Source organism: Anas acuta, chromosome 12 (genome assembly GCF_963932015.1).
Source record: "Anas acuta chromosome 12, bAnaAcu1.1, whole genome shotgun sequence".
Taxonomy (NCBI): Eukaryota; Metazoa; Chordata; class Aves; order Anseriformes; family Anatidae; genus Anas; species Anas acuta.
In genome coordinates, this window is record NC_088990.1 from 2,384,299 (window position 1) to 2,405,991 (window position 21,693).

General features: G+C 38.8%; 1 protein-coding gene across 1 annotated transcript in view; it reads right to left on the reverse strand.

Moving 5' to 3' along the window:
* Nucleotides 1–21,693, reverse strand: part of MAP2K1 (mitogen-activated protein kinase kinase 1) — a 36,991-nt gene that overhangs the window by 2,982 nt on the left and 12,316 nt on the right. Inside the window, exons 2-8 of the mRNA XM_068696472.1 lie at nt 18,151–18,361; nt 15,813–15,959; nt 12,718–12,795; nt 12,123–12,174; nt 5,241–5,365; nt 2,238–2,445; nt 1,526–1,590 (exon numbers count right to left, since the gene is read on the reverse strand). Of these exons, the coding sequence (XP_068552573.1) occupies nt 1,526–1,590; nt 2,238–2,445; nt 5,241–5,365; nt 12,123–12,174; nt 12,718–12,795; nt 15,813–15,959; nt 18,151–18,361 (886 nt within the window). The remainder of the gene's footprint in view (nt 1–1,525; nt 1,591–2,237; nt 2,446–5,240; nt 5,366–12,122; nt 12,175–12,717; nt 12,796–15,812; nt 15,960–18,150; nt 18,362–21,693) is intronic.

Consider the following 21,693-nt stretch of genomic DNA (forward strand, 5'->3'; position numbering starts at 1 on the left):
AATAATGCAGCCCTAGCACTTCCCAAGCCTTCTTTCAAAGCTGAGCTCTGAAGCAACTGTCAGGCCGACCTCCGTCTCCATGCGTACGAACAGAGCATGTGCTGCCATATGATTTACAAAAGTAAAGATGCTCAGTTTATTACTGGTTAATTTTGGTCATTACTTACTGATAGCTACTGGATTTTACATGTTTCCATAATAAGTCAGACTAGTTTGTGTTTGTGTTTTTATTATTGTTTTTAAACACACATACCTCAATGGGGTTAACACAGCCCTGAGATGTGATTAAAGAAGGCTCAGAGCAGTCTACAGTGATTAGCATCGTGTTATTCTCCTTACTACTAATCCCCAGTTTGGGGGAATGGAAGACACCCTGCATGGTATTATTTCCATAATCCTTTTGATCTGAATATTCAGTCCCAGGGAATGAATTTGTTCAGATTTATAACTCAAAATGAGTTTTCAGGTACTATATAAACCTGCATATTATTGTCTTGTTTTCCAAGCATTTGCTCTAGGGTCAGCATGAAGTTTTCATTCTTACACCATGGGTCCTACAAGCACTTGCACTTCTGATTACTTGTAAGCGCAGACTTGAGATGCAGCCTGCAGTGGGTTACTGGTGTGCAGGCCTTGACACAGCAGCTGATGCTGAAGATCCCTTGCACTATGCCAGAGGCAGCAGAACATAATCTTGTCAAATTCTCAGATTTAGTGACCTCAGCTTAGAGTGACCTCCTCAGAGAAGCTACAAGATCATGACACCATAGTATCTTAAGTAACTCAAAGCTAACACTATTCCAAGACTTAATGCCTTCACATTAAGTATTATGTAACGTACAAAATAAATTTGTACCGTCAGAGAACAGTGCATGCAGCCAAGGAGCAGAAGCAGTTATTAGTATTTTTCAGCAGCAGAAACAAGTAAGAGCTAGTCTTTGCAGACACCAACTGTGCTTTTTAGGTAAGTGGCAGATGCATCATTTTATAATTTATTCACCTTGAACAACTGTTATCCAGCTGTTATAACTGATAGCTAACACAAGCTTTTTTTTTTTTTTTTGACAGACACAGGTAATGAACTCGTGAATAATGAATTTCCATGGCATTTGCAAAAATACAGAAAACAGACCATCAATTCTGACGTACTACTCTCTTAACTAGCCTTGTAGCTTAGATATCTGAAAGACAGTCTTATGAATCAGCGTATTTTCTTTCAAGGTGTTATAAATAACAGTTTTGTATATGCTTGATTGTACTGTGTGCTATTAAATCTAACAGGTTGTGTGATCCAGGCTGGAAAACCCATAAAGCTACTTAACAAGGGTGTAAAAGAACAAGCTAAACCATCCCAAAGAATAATTTAAATTCAAGCTGACACAGAAAACAAGGACGTCTGTCATACTGCAGTAATAAAAGATCACAAGACCTGACGTACCATAATCCTAACCTCACACCCACTCAAATTCTGGAACACTTTAAAAAGTTTACAAATAAATTGGTACAAGTGCAAGTAATTGCTTACCTCATTGACGATGTAATCAAGGAGTTCAAAGATTGCCATTGGCGGCCTGCTGTCTGGTCCATAGGCTAAGAAGAAATTTTGGAAGCAGAAAAATACAGTGTTACTCTCCACCAGAGGCAGGGGTGCTTTAAAAAGCTAACAGTCATAGATTTAATTCTTCTATGGTGGACTTGCTGGGCACCTAGTAAACTTACAGAGAAGTGGAACAGCAACAAAGTAATGCTTTCATGCAAGGAGAAACTATTATTTTTGAGTTGATCCAAATCATTAACTTCACTTCCTAATAGGAAGTCTTCCTATTGTACTTGGATCATACTGCATCTTAAAGAGATGAACCACATCAACAGAACACGTCTTAACGGTGTTCATGAACAGCCTGGTTATTAGCAAAAGCACATTTGGCCCTTGATTTTCAAGCTCAAATAGGAAGACTCATAGTAAGACTTAACCAGGTGCCCAGTGCAATCCTGTTCGTTTGAAATTTTAAAGTCATGCTATGCAAATCAATACTAGGTAAGGAAATAAAAAAAACATTCTAACAGATTTTATATCTTACCATTGGAAACCTCAACTTAGTTCCAAATGACTTTAAGATGCTGTAAAAGTGCCTCAGTGGTACAGATGAAAAGCTACTTAGTAGGGGTTACATTGACACTTTTTTTTTATTGGTTTATAGCAAATATAAAAATATTTGCCTCACGTCGGAACTTACAGCTCACTGGTCGACCAGGTGTTCTTTGCCTGGGTGAGGTCTCAGCAACTGGAGAATCTCCCTCCACTGGGCAGCCAAACATTAACTCGAGCTCCTTAGAGTCAGGAGGAGGAATCGGGTATCTGCCAATGGCCATTTCTACCAGTGACAACCCCATACTCCATATATCTGATTGCACAGAATAATGAGTTCCCTGTAGTCTTTCCGGCTAGGAAAACAAAGAAAGAAAGAAAGGGGACACAGTAAAATACCATAACAAAAAGGAAAAAATAGAAATTGCATTCTGTTATAGTATGGATAAAGTGAGAGATGAAGCCCCAACTTACTAGTGTGGCATCTGCCAACGAGCAAAGTACCTTTATTTAAATCTCAGCTAAAGTTCCAGAATCTTCAGAAACTTTGTATACAACCATTACAAATAAATCTGGGACTTAAAAACCATGCCATTATGTTGCTGCTTTATTCCTTTAAGATGGCATCTCAATGTTGCAATTATTCATAGTGATGGAATAATTAAAGAATAAGGAAACAGAACTAGTATTGGTAACTAAACATTCACCTTGCTTCCCTGAGAAGCCCTGCTTGGTCTTATGCTTTGAGAAAAAGAGGGAAAGTGATTTTATGGATTCTACGTGGGTCTCTACGTGGTGCTCTAGCAATAATCCTGTGGTTTGTGACACTTCTCAGTTGATACCATTCTCATAGGTCCCTACAGCAGAAATGCATTTATGCAAGGCACGCATACTTCAGTTTTAGATCCATATTCAAATAATTTTTAAATAAACTACTGACCTCTATAATCCACTGAAACAATAAAACATAACACTGAAGTTGAATGACAAAGTCTTATGCGGTGCACAGACTTTTCCTAGAGGTATAATGACTGGAACAGATTATATATATAAAGACAGGAAGATAGATGCCTGTTGCGTTAAGTTAAACCACCTGCAACTTATGAGCTGACCACCACCAATGTAACAGGCTTAAGTTTTTCTAAGGAAAAAAACAAAACTTGAGTGGGATGAACAAAAGCAAATTCAGGAGAGGTTATATATGCAGGCTAATATAACTGTTACGAAAGTGTATGCAGGTAAGACAACAGATTCAGCTAAAAATAGATTGTGCATTGTTTTTACGTGACTTAGACATTGGAAAGAGACTTAGCAATGCTTTTTTGGGCATCAGTCGAATTATGATGGAAACCATACATGAATACCCCAATCGTATCGCTCCAAAGAGTCTCAGTTCTCCTCAGCATAATCATCTTCTTTTTCCTGTCTAGAGAACTATAACAAGATTAACCCTAAACTAACTCCTCTTGCCTAGTTTTTGTACTTATTCTATCAGTACTCTTAGATGCTAAAGGTATTTTCTTCAACATTTAGTATATTGATCTACGTCATCCTTTGATCTGTTTTTTACCGAGACTCTTCAAAGAAAATAATCACTTTTCTGTTCTTTTTAAAAAAAATCAAGATAATTTTACAAAAATCATGCAGACTCCGGTTCACATGCATGTTTGGAAAACTTGAAGCATTCTCATAGAACATAAGAATACAGTATTACTGTAAAGTCCTTCCCTTTGCAATAATGGGCAACAGTTTCGTTAAATCAATTTTGTAGCATTTGTTAAGGTTACACATGAATCCTCTCCAGTGTCCCACCTCAGCAAGTTTTTAACTATTTGGGTGAACTACATGATTGCTAGGCAATTGACAAAGATGCCCAGACAGGAGGATTACATACATTTTCATAAAATTTCTAGTGCTACACAAAACATTTAAAATCCAGAAAATATATTTAAGTAATTTTGATTATACACACCTTCATATAGTAGAACATAATGTTCTTTGGCATATAACAATTCTCTAGCTATCATTGGAAAAAGAATGCTAAGGGAGAAAGATATTGCAGGAAAAGGTACATCAGAGACTACTGGAAGAATAATATCACCAACAGAGCTTGGTCTGTGACATATGGTGACAGAGCACAAAGCTGAATCTGTTTTAGAAAAAAAAACTGATGAAAACTGAAGGCAGGCAGCACTCTGCTCTCACTCTTTCTACTAGAAGAAAAAGGGAAAGCCAGTAGTATGCTGAAGGTTTACAAGAGATGGACTTTTTTTGCGTGCTATTAGCAACAGTCCCTAAGTGTATGTGGGAACATAAGCCACAGTTATTTCAAGTATGTTACCCATATTAAACGACAAAAAAAGAAAAGACTGTCTTTGATGTTGAAAAGCAGGTCCCACGCTGAGCAGAAGCAGCATTATTATGCTTTTTTCCTTTTGAGTTTAAGCCCACACAGTTTCAATCCTACAGCAGGATCTCTGCACACTCTGGTTTTATGAAGTAATTGGCGTTATGCTGAACAGGTGAGTACATTAGAATGAGAGATCTGTTATTTCCATTAGCACTGAATTCACATAATGCAAAGAGCTCCTCTGAAATGCAAGTTTCAAGGTACTGCTCCTGAACAGGAACAAAGACCTGTTTAAGTAGTCCCAGATTAGCTGCCATGGCCTTGTCCACACCAGCCACTCCCATACTTTTCCTTGCTGCTAGAGCCAGATTGGGTTCCCAGGAGCAGTCACAACAGAACCCCTAATGAGGCAGCAGCTTGCCTAAGTGACTGTAGCTAAATGCTGGAGTGGAAAGAACTGGATTTAATAAGAACAAGATATAAATACTGTTTTTCCAGAGATGTATGCACACAAAACCTAAACACATTAACCAATTCGATTCTGCAATGTGGATGTGATTGCATCTCTTCAGTAGTGTTATGAAAATATTCCTGTCGCAAGAAAAGCCAAGCAACATGTTCTTCCTCCCCCCGCCCCCAATCTGATACGATACTGGCATATGCCTGGAATGCAGGAAGTGAAATAAAAACTATGAACGTAGCAGAGGTAACAGCAACAGTTGGTTTCTTGTTTGATTACTGGAATCGTGATAACTCTACCATAATGTATAGTAAACTCAAAGCTGTAAAATCTGTACTTACAGACATGTAGGAGCGTGTGCCAACAAACGAGTTTGCCATAGAATCTATCAGTTGTCCACTGACACCAAAATCACAAAGCTTGATTTCACCTCTAGAGTTTACCAAAATGTTAGATGGTTTAACATCTGGAAAAAAATGAATGGATGATTTATAACTATAATAGATAAAATGGGAAATTTGACAATGAAAGTAACATGAGAGGTGAGAATTATCATGTGTCTCCCTTTGTCCCCTTCTAACTATCCCGTAACTCCTATCCCTTCTCTGGGAATACTCAGAGAAGAGATCTGGTTCCCTACCCAGACCCAATTCGTGGGCTCTTTTTAAATATACATAAGTGTAAATCAACTTCTTAAAACACAAGTGCAAAAAGCCTGTTGGTTTTAAGTTTGGATTTTACCCACCTTCTTGGCTTTCAAGTACTATGTTTGTGCATCTACAGCTTCCTTGCAACAACTAATATTTGGCATATGCTGACATACCAACCTAACTACTCATTATTGATGTTCTTCTGCCTAGAAATAATCAAGAAACCCTGTAAAAATTTTTAAACAAAATTCATTGAACTTCAGCAGCTACTCCATCATCCCTGACTTAAAATTTGGGTGCATATAAACAAAAAAAATGTTTTTGCTATAAGATGTTTTAAAACACTCCTGAAAAAATAAGCTAGCCTATTATTGCAGTGCTACACTTAAAATACCTGGAGATTGTTTACCTGTGACAGAACCCCTTTGCGATTTTAAATCCATCACTACCTAAATGGAAACTTAATGAGGGCCAATGGTAACTATGCAACTAATAACAGCTATTTGTGAATGCATAGGTACTCAGAACAGTCTAGCATTTCTTTGCTAGGTGTAAGAAGTGTGTGGGGTTTTTTTCGCCAAAATATATCTTGTTGCTTTTCTGGTCTTTACCAGTGGTGCATTATCCAGAGAAGTAATCAGTAGCTCACAATTGCAAAGCTACAGGTCAACAATAAAAGGAGGGCGCTATAAGTTATTTTTGACGGAAGCAATCAGCTCATGGTATCAGAATTTCACTTTAGTCTCTGCTATTCGAGAGCAGATCCAGAAGTCCGGAGCCTATAGACTATTTTCATTTGCTTTTCCACTTTTAGACACAAATAAACTCCAGATAGCTTTCATTTTGGTGACTGCAGAACTGACCTTTGTTTGCGATGTCAACGGGATGTCACTGGAAAGATGGTACTAACGTGACTCCTCCTCACTAGGAAGAGATCCCCGTGCAGGAGGTTATGCCTCACTGAGCAAGATCCACCAAGATCGGAAATGGAGACAGAATATTTTATCTGTTTAATCCCCCCAGCCCACTTTCAAAGGACAAACCAAAGCTTCTATAAATAAGTTATTTACTTCTGTAAACTGTGGCTACGTTTTCTGGCTCCTGAAATCACCTTTCTAATACAGGAAACAAACTGTCCAGGCACACTGGAAACAAGGGTTTGTGCTGATCTTGCACACGAGTTCCTCTAGGCTCCGCTCTAGCACAGGGAGCCTACAGCTCATCCACTTCACTTGGAGCAAGCATCGGCCCACAGGAAGCCCATGCAGTCAGTGATCTAGAACTACCCCCTGGCCTCAACACAACAGATTCATGTCTGCATACACCTTCCTTCTCCTGGAAGAAAAAAACAAACAAACAAACAAAAAAAAAAACTACCTGGCAAGAACAGTTGGGATACATGAAAGATGGGCATGTATTTTGTGTGCACTCCTTTTAACTCCACATCCCTGGGAAAGTAACTAGCTTATCAACACTGCTCAGTACACTTTCCTCCCGTACAAGTAACAAAGGCACTGGGCAGGTTGTGGGGCTGTTTACCAGGTAGGAACCACAATGTCAGACACTGGTTAATGGAGCAGGGAGCTCTCGTACACAGGCACAGGACTTCAGCAGAGGGAGGGACTTTAGAAGCCCTTTGGACCTACAGCTCTACCTTCTGCAAGTTCTACCTTCTTTATGCAAGTTTTGACCATTTGTTGAGACCTCACCACAAGCACACTTCTCAATGAAAAGGAAAAATCTACTCTAGGAGCTTGTCCTGTTTAAAATTTCATTAGGGAAAAAAAAAAAAAAACGGTTTTGTTGGTGCAGAGAAGCAGGCAGCAGAAATACAATACTCCCAGCTACACAGGAATCTTCACCTAAAGTACTGTGTAAAAGCAAAGCAGAAAAGAGTGTTTGCAAAATACACAGAAAGCACTGCAGAGCCTGGACAACTTCTCCAGGCCATGTTTATGTTTGGACTGCACACCTATGTACCTCTGCTAGTTTGATTCAGAACATGGAGACGTCCCCACTTACCTCTGCAGCTCATGAATATTTCACGTTCATAACTAAAGGGCAAGATCCCATCAGCATTCCACTGCCAACGAACCAAATGACGCTCTGGAAGTTTCACATTCTAGAAACCACCTGGTCTTTTGAAGACTTAACTTTTACCTTCAGTGTTTGTCTAGCTTATAATCACACGCTGCAGCTTTCTTACAATAGCACAGCAAACCACGACTGCTCACCGACGTTTATATAAAGTCTGCCTCTCCCTGAGCATTTCAATTCTTCTCTCAAGGCCCCCAGTGTGATCAGAAAGTGCTGTTAGAAACGCTGCTGTCTTTCCACTCTAAACGCAGCTTGCTATGCTATTTTAACTCCAGAGTGCCTAAGCTCTTAAGCAGTTTCTCTGGAAACCAAAATAAAGCAAAAATGAAACAGGAACGCCACGGCATCCTTCACAATGTAGGCTTAACTTGCAAGAAAAAGACAAGTCTCAAAAGGAAGATCAAATATGCTACAGAAGAAAGGTATCTAAGTTCTAAACATGAAAGGAGTTGCTTGCATCACTGCAGACTGTCCAGAAGCAGAGCTGTGCAATTCTAGGGACACCCTTAGCCAGTCCAGATGCACAGATACATGACACCGAAGAGGGAGCTAGTTAATAAAAAAAAAAAAAAGGCTTCTGAGTTTATAGGATGTCAAGTACTGTCTGTAAGAACTACACCTCCCCTGCCTGAGCCTTGCTCTCCCTCACAGGAAGAAAGTCAGTTCATTCCGAAAGAATGAAGGCTCAGAACGTTATCATAGCAACATCAGGCAAGAGTATTTTTCTTTTGTATGTGGCAGTTGGGTAGCTGCACTTGAGTGTATTTATCTTGCAGCGCATTATTGGTATCTTCCAAGCACTCAAATATTTAAAAGAAAGTTCATCCCTGTTTGCCACAAGTTCAGCAGTACGAGCGTCCTCTGGATATTCAGAGAAACACAGCCCAGACCTCCAAGACAGAGGAGTGACATCATGGACATTAAAGTCAAAAAAAAAAAAAAAAAAAAAAAGATGACTTAGCAAACTACAAGGTCAATGTATATCAAACATAACCAGGAGCTTCTTACCATCTTTCCCCCATTATGATTTCTGTTTTTAAGTAAACTCCCAGGACTGGATCTTGGGAGAATGACCCAGGAACCAGCGCACTGGAACAGCCCCTTGGCAGCACCCTGCTGTGCTGCACCTCCTGCCCTGAAGCTGCTGGCTACAGCTGGAGCTCAGAAATCTCAGAGCACTTCTGATGCAGGAGGAGGTTTTTCCAGAGGAAATTACACCCCTGACTGCGTTCACGAAGAACTAAACTTACCTTCTGATTAATTTATAGTATTTTTATTCACCCAGAGGAAAAAAAAGAAAAAAGTTTGTATTAAAAACCTGCTATAACATACCTTGCAATTAGGTTGAGGACATTTCCTTCCTTGTCATTTGGTGCTTTCTGGTATTAACCAAAGGTAAACAGGAGCACAGAAGTTGCATTTTCTGTACCATTTTTTGTATCATTCACTGTTACAAATATATTCAACTGAACAGGATCTAGTATGAGGATATCTACTACAGTCATGCTCCTTGCCCCCTTTCTTTTTCTGTGCCGGTTTTGTATCCCCCTATTTGTTTCTCAGAAGCTTTGCGTTTTCTGTCATGGCCTTTCAGAGAACCAAAACAAAGCATGATAGTCCAGATGAGCTAACCGTCTATAAAAAGATTTTTCCATTCCTTCCTTAATAACCCTAATGACTTCTTCCTTGAGCTGTCTGCAATGACATGTGAATACTTTTCCTCAGAGGTCACAGCTAGTTCAGGACTCGTCTGTGCGTGTGAGCACTAAGCTGAACCTCATGATGAGCAGCAACTACATCCCATTGGGTTTTTGCTGTCCATTCTGGTTGTCACTACTTCTTAATCCAAGCAAATGCATCACTTACCAGTTCTGCCAGTTTATTTTTTATTCCTTTCTTTCAGCTCAACATTATTTGGCAGTCTTGCATTCCATAAACTCTTTACCCTGAAATACTCTCTGATGGGCTTTCCCCTTGTGGTGACACTGGTAAAATCTCCTTTGCACTAGCCACCTCTTACTGCTGTCAACCACACCGACACACAGAAATCTGACATCATAGACACAGAAGTCTCTACCATACAACAAAAGCAGTGAACATTTGATTTATAGAATATATATTCATGGGTGAGACTGATCAGGAAACCAAAGAAGAAGCAAGATGCCTACAAGTTTCAAAGGAGGGATTCTACACACAAACAATTCCTTACACTCCCCAAAATCTTATTTTATAGTCTTACATACTACCAGAAACATGTAACTGCATGCTTATTTGCTGGCTAGCTAACAGCTGTTACCTATGTAGAATAGTTTATTTTGAAGATGGAAGCTCACATTTCACATCTTACTGTTAAAAGCCATTTTGTACTATCATCTACCTCTGCTCTTTCTGGAATGCTCAGTGGCCAGGTCATTACAAACCACTGCTGACATTGCAGCGTCACACACATAAAATGAATTAATGGAATTAATTCCTCCCTGAAAATGAGGTATCCCAAATCTCGCTCTCTTTTGATTTAAGAACAAGATTTTTTTTGGCCTTTTTTCGCTACTTGCTTGTGTTTAGCGAGGATGTCTATTTTCAGGTCTCCCACTCTCACAACAAATACAACAAACCTTACTAAACCAAGCCCACCAGCTGCACATATTTTTCCCCGGGAACAGGATGAGTTCTAACAAACTGTACGTGCCAGATGCTGGTCACACCATGTCAGTGCAGTATTAGATAATCACAGAGGGCCAAATATAGAGGCTAGAGAAAATAAAACAAATCTCCAACAATTACAACTGTGTCACCAAAATAATGCTGACCCACTTACACCAGAACTGTGCACTACTTATTTCAGCTAGGATTCTAGGAGGCACTCTGGAAAAATTAATTCTGCCAGAAAAACCTTCACCTGCACTAGAAGGGTTTTCCCAGGTGAACATTTTGATATCCTTGTAGGACAGACCGGGCTTCAGCTTAGCTTCACTATGTAGCTCCCTTGAACCAGGGCCATATGATACCAAGAATTCTTAAATAAGAAATTAATAAAAAAGCCTAAGTAAAATGGCAATGTAAGATATTTTTTTTTTTAAGGTCAAGCTTCTAAGGTATCAAATAGCAGAGATGTCAGTACATTTAGAGTGGTATTGGGCTTTGAAGCCAAATTTAGCATTTAAAGAGGCATTATCTAAGCACGTTCTGACAACACTAACCCCTACTGACACTATTTCGGTCTATATATTTTTAATGCCTGCCATTTTTTCACACGCCAGCACCCGTTAACCAGGGGGTACCACACAGCAGCCCAGCCCACACTCAGCTGAGCAGGCAGCCAGCCTGCAGGACAGACCTTGCTCCCTTGCTCATAAGCCTGATGTGCAGAAAGCTAAACCATGGACTCCTCAGCCACAAAAGCTGTGACAGCTCAAGCCCATGTGCCAGCTTACATGAGGAGCCTACAAATAACACACACAGGGCACACTGCTGGACAGGACCAATGATAGGAACTGGAGAGCTTGTACGCAGCAGCTTACACTGCCAGGCATGGGCAATCCAGGAACATTGGAAGCAGCATAAGAGGAACTTGTTTGTCCACATACTCAAAGAGTAACCTCTAATGCAGCCACTGCTGTGAGGTTTCACTGTGCTTCAAATCAGATTGGCTGCATTTTGGATATCAGATTTACAGATTGCAGAACTGTTAAGAACTGCTGTTTCAACAGCCAGCTGAACAAGAGCAACCTAAAAAAATCCCTCAAGCAACCAACAAACAAACCACTGCTGTACCTGAACTGAAAACTACAAGATGCAACGTTCACTCTTCCAGTGTGCCCTAAAATAAGATGATCTTTCCCAGGAGTCTCCCTTAAACACTGAACTGAGACAAATAACTGTGCAATTACCATCAGAAATATCTAAAGTCCACCTCATCTAGCTGTTTTTTCCAGTAGAAAGCTATATCTGATTTGTTGTTTTTTTTTTTTTTTTTTAATAAATCCAACATTAATGTGTAATAAACACAGTCTATACTTCACATGCAAGGTGATCCACAACAGATTGCATAAACTGGAACTGCTAATTACTCTTTTTGGTCTGGCCAAACTCAGTGTCTGATGAAGACACTTATCATCTGAAGACTGGTCTCATATGGCACCAGACTCACTGAACGCATGGCATGGTTTATACACAAGGCACAACTGCTGTTATTGAACAGTGCCATTCAAAGAAAAATATGAAGTGCTCCATCTCCAGTCTTCAATTTGAATTTATGCCAGCAATAATGGTTTATAATCCATGCTTCAGATAGCAAAAATTGCAGATCAATGACAGCCATAGTAAGAGATAAAAGTCTGTCTTAACACTACTCAAGAAAAATCCTCTGAACGAAAATCAGACTGAACCACAAAGAACACATCAAGGAAAAAAGTACATATTTTAACTTGAATTAAAAAAAAAAAAGAAAACTTGCAATGCAAAATTTTATCTCACCTCTGTGCATTATTTTATGCTTTTCTCTCAGATACGTGAGTCCTTTTATTACCTAAAGACAAAAAAAATAATTTTTCAGTTTATGAAAAGATAATTGCATGTTTTTTCTTGTACAAGAATTCCAACTGAATACAACATAACTGAAGTACCAACATGTAAACATTGCTAAAGAATATTTTGTTTAAATTTATACCTCCAGCTCACACTAAAGGCCAGAATCAGCTGGAGCCTTACTGGAAGTTTTGCATATGCAGCCTGTTGCACAATAGATATGAGAAGCATAACATCCACGTTTTGTTTTTTTTTTTTAATGAAATGTTGCTTCTGTTCTTATCCAGAAGCATCATCTGATACAAAGGCAGAAAAATCAAAGCTAACACAATAGAATGTGTTACTTGTTCCAGTGCCCCGAGCTACAAAATAACGACACGTATAAAGACCGCCTTCTTAAAAGGAAGCAACATGCTTTGAAACCCAGTAAAATTTCTCTCCCACATCCTCCAATCCTGGAGCGGCTGCTTCCTGAATCTGGCATTACCGTGCTGAGACACACATCTACCCACCTACAGCCTTGGAGAGCTACGAAGACACTTACCGCAATGCTAACTTTGCCCAGTATCTGCTCTGGAATTCTTCCAGCCTTTTTCAGTACTTGATCCAAGGAGCCGCCATCCTAATAAAAAATGTTTGAATACTCAAGCTTCAGTCAAATTTCTCTAAAACATGTCAAACAGGATTTCAGTCTAAAGCCTAAATTTGGTGAGAAATGTTGCTTTTCACATGTGATTTGATATTGTTATGGTGCACATCTGAAAAAACAAATCATTCCTCAGCAGGAATTACTCAGTTTTATGCTTATTTTTTTTTTTTTTTAAAACAAATATTTGTCCAGTAATAACATCCACTCAAACATTTCTCACAGTGGTCTTCCAAGCTAGTATTTCCATGGTTTGACTCCTGCTAAGGAAATGCTGAACACAATGAGCTGTTGACCAAGCATTAGGAGTTTTACTCCTGAAAGCCTGTAACTTTCAGTCCAATACATTAACATGCTCTTCTTTCTTTTCACACCCATCACATGCTATTCTTTTCCCTCCAAAGATAGAATGAGGAGGGCTGAAGAAGCATACATTTTATGATACTGATCCCAAGGATAAAAATAATTTATGATGCTGGAAAACGCAGAGCTGCTTCACGAATATAATATGTGCTTGCAGCACCCCATGATCACAATTAATCTCGTGGTCCTGTCCACCTCATTCCTGGACTAGATCCTACACAGAAAACTGGCCTCTTAGTCCTGCGTATCTGGAGTGACTGTCAGCTTCCAAGGGTAGGGGGTTGATTTGACAAAGCTCTCAAAGCATCAAAATACTGTGAAGCCCTTAATTTTTATTTTTTTATTTTTTTGTAAGTAATGGTCTTACTAATTTTACTAAGTAAAATAAATTGAATGCATGCCCAGACACCCCCAGCAAAGTCAGATACATTCCACTGTTGCTAAGGGCTTCTGAGAAGGAAAACCATACAAAAATTATATACATATTTTAAGCACATGCCTATTATTGCATCAGTTACTTAAGATCTAGATTCTGCAAAATAGACACTATACAAAGAAACTATAAAGTTATTTCTCAAATCAAAAAACAGTACCGTGTTGTCCAGATAGTCATTTGGTAGCTCCCAGTAACTATGACAAAACTCCAACTTGCAAAAAAGTGATTTCCTTCTGCCTTAACTTATCTGTCCAAAGTTTTCATCATTTTCACTCCTCATATATGCAGTGCAAAAACTAGACTACATCAAGTTTATTACTTGAGGACTAACACCTAAAATTCTTATGAGAAGTGAAGTATATTATAAACTTATTTATCATGCCTTTTTGGGAAAAAACACCAAACTTGACTAAAAACACACCACCAAAAATATTTTGTATATATTTACATGAAATGTTTTTCCTATAAACAGGCCGCATTTCTGGAAAGCTATTGCTTGAGACACTTGTATATTAGCAAAGATCTCATACAGAAAAAAAAACTTTTTTCCCCTGCGGACTAGCTTCAATTGTGAAAGATGTTGAATACAATTCACTTGCCTAATGTGCGGGCTGCAGCCTTCAGCAGCTTTCAGGAGCAGACTCCAGACTTTCTGCATGTTAAACACTTCCTGCTACGCAAAGTTATGCACTGATTTTGAATTTATTACCTAAAAATATCACTCAAATCTTCAACTTCCATGCCTTTTCCACCAACAGCTCTTTGTATTTATATGTATGTTTTGCTAGAAGCCTAAATTTTGTCTGATGCTAACTGAAAGAAAGGTACATACAGAAAAGACAACAGAGTTTCATCTAATCTCCTACCCAAAAGAACAATAGATTACACCTAAAGATCTACATTACGCCAACAGCTTAATCACTTAATTAAGACTGTAAATTAAATAATCCACGAGCTATTTCTTATCTCCTTAATCAAGTATTCTTTTTGTAAAAGCCAGTATCCAGTCTGTCTAGATTCAGCACTGAAGTAATAGATTTCATATCACCTTCTCTTAAACTGAAGAGATGTCTATTGTCAGCTATATAATTCCCTGTTTAGGAACTTGCAAACCCCAGTTGCTTCTGTTTTCTTCTTTTTTTCCTTTTTCTTTTGTATATAAATTGAGATTCTTTAGACATTGTATTTACACATGTAATTATATATCACTGCCATCTGTCTTTTAGAAACGACAGATGTGCACTTCTGTGGCATTTAACAATGTATTCCTAAACAATGCCCAGACAGTCATTTTTAAAATCTATTTTTGTCTTATTTTTCATGACTGTTTTCAATTTTGACGAACTAACTTCTGTATAATTCCCAATAGTCATTTGTATTTTAGGAGTATGCACACTTTCTATTCAGCTTGCACATGTTTAAAAACTGGATCATGATCACTTGTTCCTAGGCAACCATCAATTTGTTCTAAAAATTTCCCTAAGAGAAGACCAGAGAAGCATTAAAACTTTCTCAAGAAAATAAGGTTTCTCTCCAAAGAAAGACTTTTGTCCAGGGAAAAAAATAGTCTTAGATTGATTGTATTGCATGTTGTTAAAAACTTCCTCTACTAAGCAAGTGAGGAAAAAGATTCACTGACCTTTAATTACAGAAAATTTACTTTTAGTGTTTGGCTCCATATGGTAATAGAAAGGCAAACAGATGTCGAGAAGAATGTGTACTTTTCTATTAAAATGAAACACAGTTAAAAATATTTTTGGTATTAAGAAAGTTGTTGAAGTTCCTTCTAGGTTTGTTCACTGCCTGTGCAGTAATCTTTATGCCTGCAATTCTGTAAAGTTTGAAAGGAGACAAAATATAGATCTGTCTAAATCACAATAAATTACATTCTCATTATCATAGCTAATGAGGGCCACACAGCTGTCATACCAATAAGTCAATGTGGTCTGATCCATGTGCTCTTAGTACTGCATAAAAACAAGAACGAACCAGAACAAGTGAATAGCAAGATCAGGTGAATATTTTAAAATAAATAAAGCATCACGGATACACATGAAATCAGGAATCTGAAACAGTTTCAGATTCCTTATTCACATAGAGAAGTCCACATTGCTAACTTAAGTCCCGGTGACAGCCAGGTTTTGCATTAATGATCTGTTAGTAACTTCAAGCTAGGAGATTTGAACGCACTTACCATGTGTTCCATGCAAATGCTGATTTCTCCATCACTGTAGAAAGCTCCATAAAAGCCCACGATGTATGGAGAGTTGCACTCATGTAGAACTTGTAGCTCACGAATGATCTGGTTGCGAATAGCTGGCTTGATCTCTAGATGAATTAACTGTAAAATAAACCATTTTTATTATTTTCCTAGGGGCACAGGGCCTTGCAGAAGGAACAGGTTGTTCAGGAGTTGGGCACTCTCCACCTTCAGAGAGTTTCAAACCTTTCTGGAAAAGGCCCTGAGCAGCTCTGCTCTTGCAGCTGACTGCTTTGAGCAGGAGGTGACTACACGACCTCGTGGAGCCCCTTCCAATCACAACTATTCTATGACTTAATTGTAAAATAATTCCTTCTTATTGTCTTAGTAGCAAAGGGAAGGGCAAAACACTATAATACAGGAGGGCAAAACATCAGTACTTATGAAAGATGCTAGATTTAGGAGAAAAAGTGAAGTAGAATCTATCCCTAAAATAGACTCATTTATTATATAAACCAACAGATGTTCTTCATTATTACTCAAGTATGTCATCTCCACACTGTTTCTGAGCAAGACGATTGACAAACCCCTTTAAAAATTTCTCATTAAAAACAGCTAAATTTCTATTTTAGTTAAAGGTGTTAATGAGTAACAGCTGTTAACCTATTAAAGTTACTGTCAATGTAAGTAACAGACACTAACCTTTTCAGTTTAATGACAGATCAGTAACAAAATCTCCTAGCATCGCAAAAATGTTACAAGGAAGTCCAGACAGCGATGCAGTAAGTTTATCAATGGGATGCAATTTTCATACATAAACTTTTAAGGGGATAGATTTTCATATCTAAAAGCTACAGGAGTAATATCAACATACCAAGTCCTACATATTTTTGCCTTCAATGGAAAATTTTACCAGAAGAAACTCTGAAGCAAAATCTATTACAAAACAGAAAAGAACGTATACTTCCCCAACGTGAAAGGGAAAAAAAAAAAATCTTATCAAAATTTCAAGTTCTGATTATGACAGGAAGTCAATACGTGAAAAAAACGCAGTTCAAACATCTCAGTTGCATTAAATATTAATGAATTGGGGTAAAAATTCCTGTTAAACTCGCAGTACATGAAAAATCAAGTAAATTATTTAGTTCAAATAAGCCTCAGCAACTTGTATGTTTCATAATTCTCACTCCCTTGAAAGTTGGCACTTTTCAACACCTTTCCCCAAACTGTTGCTATACTGAGCATGGTTATTAAAGTCAGCGTGTGCATGTTCTCCTCTATTTTGTTGAAGATGACAGCGCACACTTCTTCAAAGGCTTTCAGTGATTTTCTTCAGCTCCTCAGTTGAAAAAAATAGAAATTTTCAGTGCAGTGTAATAATGGCACTGGCAAATCCTCTCAAAGGAAAAACTGTTTCTCATGAGCTCAGGTAGCCTGCCAGCTTTCTGATCCACTGCAGCACATTGATGTATGCCTGGACTCTGCCTCCTGCGCAAGGAACTTCACTCCTGGAAGGAACAGACATGAGGAGCCCAAACACAAATCGTACTGTAGATGCATTTCCGTAACTGTAATTGATTCCCAGGGATTTTGAGATAAAGCGATAGCTGTTCTTTTATACAAGATGAGAATTAAAATACCAGGACCGTTAAGTTAAATACAGTTCTTATAAGCTAGGTCACAACTGCTGTAGGTTGCAAAGCATAAAGCTGAATCACTGAAATCCAGTCTCCCCTGAAGGAGAGACACCATTTCACACAGGAACCACCTGCAACCCAGCTGGTTGCAGCTGGTTCCCACCTGCAAACTGGGAACAGGAGATGTCACCGCACTCCAACACATTCCCTTGTTCTTAAAGCTCTCGTTTTTTCTAGTATCCAGGAGCACCTAGAGGCCCTTTTCTGGTTTGCAGCTGAGAAGGAAGATCTTACAACAGGGCATAGTTTTTCCGATTTCTCTAGACTTACAGCCCAGAACACAAGATACTGTCACTTACCCTAACATACATCTTACAGGAACTTTTAACGCCTTCTACATAATGAGTCTAATGCATTTTCTCTGAAAGATACAAACACAGCTGAAAAGACTGTATTTGTCAAAATGGGAGGAAGGGGGGAAAATGAGAAGGGGGAATAATATGTAACCTTTCATTGTTAACAGGTGGAACATTTTCTGAAAAATTCTAAGTGTAGGATAAGCAAGCACAGCCCTTTCTACTTTTTGGAAAGTTGGCATTAAGCAGTCTTGTGTCAACATCACTTACTTCTCCAAATACTTCAGAAAGCCTCCTCAATAAAAGTTATCCACAAGTTCTTGTTTTTGAGGCACTCACCTTTCTTGCCATTATAAGACCAGAAGGCTTGTGAGATACTTTGAATACCACACCGCCATTTCCTGCTCCCAGCTCACTGATCTTCTCAAAGTCATCATCCTTCAGCTCTCCAACTTTTTGTTTCTGGGTAAGGAAAGCTTCGAGGCGCTTTCGTTGCTGTTCATCCAACTCTAGTTCTTCCAGCTTCTTCTGAAGTGCTTCCAAATTTGTCCTGTAGAATAGAGAAAGAATAACTCAATTCAGCTGGTTGAGCTTGCTCAGCAGTGTTGCAAGAGGAAGAGCAAGAGATGACTGAGGTCAGGCATTAAATGCACGACAGTTTTGCACCTATGTAAATTATCTAGATGAAGCAGACCCGTACAGTCATACCCATGAGAGACGTATTATTGGATCTCTGTTTTAAGTAAACAGTATTTTTTTTCCCAGATAAAACAGTGACAAACACAAGCAGATTGATACCATTTCCCCATCTCTGAGGTTCTGTCCGAACTCATGCATGTTGAGGTTTGGTATCTACAGGAGTGGGTTTAATGACTCAGCATTCACGATCAGAGACCTCGTGAGTCATAGCACAAGTCTCCCAGCTATTTTTAGTTCCACGTTTTCCAGGATCGTGTTGTAATTTCCTACAGAGCGTGTGTTTCAACCACTGACTTTCACACAATTATATTACTAATAATCCACTTAGATATTAATAAAAAGTTACCAAACACAAACATGCATAGATTGCCACCGGAAACGTGACTAAGTAGGATAGGAAACAGACCAAAGTTATTTACAAAAAAAAAAAAAAGTATATCTATCAGAAATCTAGGCTTAATGTCATTGATTACTACCAAAACAGAAATACAAGACTCTAAAGAGAAGTTAAATTTAAGACCATAGACAGGGATTTGGTTTTCTGGGAATTCTTTTTTTTTTGACAGTTTAACTTCAAATCTGTGAAAACACTTCATCTCGGTAATGTGAAAGCTTAAATGCTTGTTTAAAATTTCCTGCTTCCAGCTACAACAGTCAGTTTCTACAGGAGCAAATATCTGTTTTGCTTAGCCAAATTTAATGCAATGTTCCCATGGATTACAGTGCTGCTAGGATGAAAAACTTGAGGAACAGAATCTACTTCTGCAGAGCCTACACCACTTCCAATTAAAAAAAATGGATTAAAATTCACCAGTAACCAAGAAAACTTTCTATTTGTCACTTCATAAACATCCACTTACAACTCGTGCTGCACAGAGACGCATCCCCTGGATGCCCAGGCAGGCACTGGTCAGCTCAGAGGACTCACGGCTGACTCCAAGGAGCAGTGACTGATAGTCCACAGACCCAACAGGAGGCCAGAATCACAGGATGAAGCCCTTACCTTGTTAATGAGAGCCTTGTTAATGAGAGCCTGCACTTCCAGCCAGGACAACAGTCTTGGTTTGAATGTGTCTAAGGTTTAATTAAGGCAAATAAAGAAATCTCAAGTATTCACAACTCTTCGCTGCTAAACAATCTCTAAATTCAAGCAATCCCAAGCTCCTACTACATTTAGCAGTTTAAACGTGTTCGATGGGATGCTTACTGAAGCTAGCTTGGGAAGCAGGAACAGGTAGAAGAGCTTAGTAAGGGAAACAGAAGGAGACCTTTGACGGAAAGGTGAGTTGTGTTCAGTTATTTTGACATTTAAACACTCCAGGCCTAAGATTACCAAACAATGATGAGAAAATAATGTCTATTTGCATGTCAAAAAGAACGAAAAAGAACAAGAACAAAGCAAGCTCCACAAAAATATTTGCCCTGGGCAAATGCCATCTGGGAATGCTGCTCAAAAGCAGAGGAGTTTTACATAGTAAAATCCGACATACACTGTCTAATGTAGTTACACCAAATCTCTCTTAGATAATATTTTCGTAACAAAAATAACTTCATTCTGTACAAATGGAGCAGGATACTGCATTTCCAGGCTATCCTACGAGAAGCGGCACACCTTTATTTCTGTTCTCGTCCATTGCTTTATACCAGTATAGTCATACCGGTGTATAACCATACAACAAATATCCTGGAGCATCCACAAAGTTTTCCTTTGTAGATAAGCACAACTTGTTAGAACATTCAAGTTAATCTGACTTACAGACTCTTGTAAAGATGAACCATAAAGAGACATTTTTGAGATCTGATTTCTAAAATAGAAAACCTATCACTGGATACCGTTTTCCAGATGTGCCCAGTAAAACCAACAAGCCCCAGCCTAAAGCCGAAGTAACATACGCTTTTACAAAGAACTGAAGTTGCTTTTCTTACAGTATGACCCCAAGATAAAAATGGGAGTGAAGTTCAGTACCCCTTAGTGTCCTACAATAAACCCCAGCACAATGAATGATGGACTCAAGCTCTGTATTTTGCCCTAGAAGATTGCTGTTGTGAGAACACAAAACTGGTGTTTTTCAGAGGACGTGCACTGACAAACCCTGCCGGTACTCCCCACAAGCTCTGCTCGGCATCTTGCAGGGCAGGGAACACGCCAACTGCTTGCTCTTGTAGGCTTCTGACATGCACTTGCAAGATACACATCATTATTTTTTGTTGAGCCATATGTTGTACTTTTTTGGGGGTCATTTTTTTATTCTGTTCACACCTACAGGTCATTTTTCTATTCTGTAGAAACCTCTGCAATCAGTAGAAATGGAGAACAGACCTCTGATATTTTTGGGGCCACTTAAAGATCCTATTCCTCCAAATATTTCTTCATATCAGAACCTTAGCAACTTTATAGTGCATGCCCACTACATAAAATCTTTTACATCGTACTTTGTAGCTGCTTTAACCCTGCACTTACATGTGACCAGAAAATACAGCCTATGAAAAACAAAATCAAATTAATAAAGCAGTTTTATCAGATGCAACTTTTGCACAGACATTTTCTTCTGTATCACTGCTTTAAAGAAGTCACGACCAAACTGGCAAGAGCTCAGCATCTAACTGACCTTACCAAGGAATTTCAGTTTCCTTTGAAAAATCCAGTGTGCCACAGCAGCTAGCGGTCCCCAGCTTCACTTAGAAATTCCAGAGAAGGAACACTGAGCTTGCTGTCCTTTTAGAAATTACTGAAGAAGATAGGGCTGCTCATTTGGAAAGATAAAGGAACTAGAGGCACAGCGACAGAACACAGCATAGCTTTTCTTGCTCCATTTTGAAGAAAACAACTATTGAGTTTTTTCTCTGAAGCAGAAGAGGCTTTCAGGGCTTGGAGACAACACAGAGATGCTTGCGCACATGACCTGGAGCAGACAAACAAGCTAGTGTGATGAAACAAAAACTCAGTCATGCTGAAGCTTTAGCACCAAAGATGACAACTTGCTAAGATTGCATTAGGCTAACACAGATGTGATTACTGCATATCTGCATAAAACTACTTTTTACACCGTTTGTTTTGATCTCAAACTTTGCACTTCCAGCACAAGTGTTTCCTTGCTTGAAAGCACAAATTACTGTCGGTGTCCTTGTTCAAACAAGCACCAGTCAGAGGACTCCAAAGGCCTTCACAGAAGGAAAAGCACT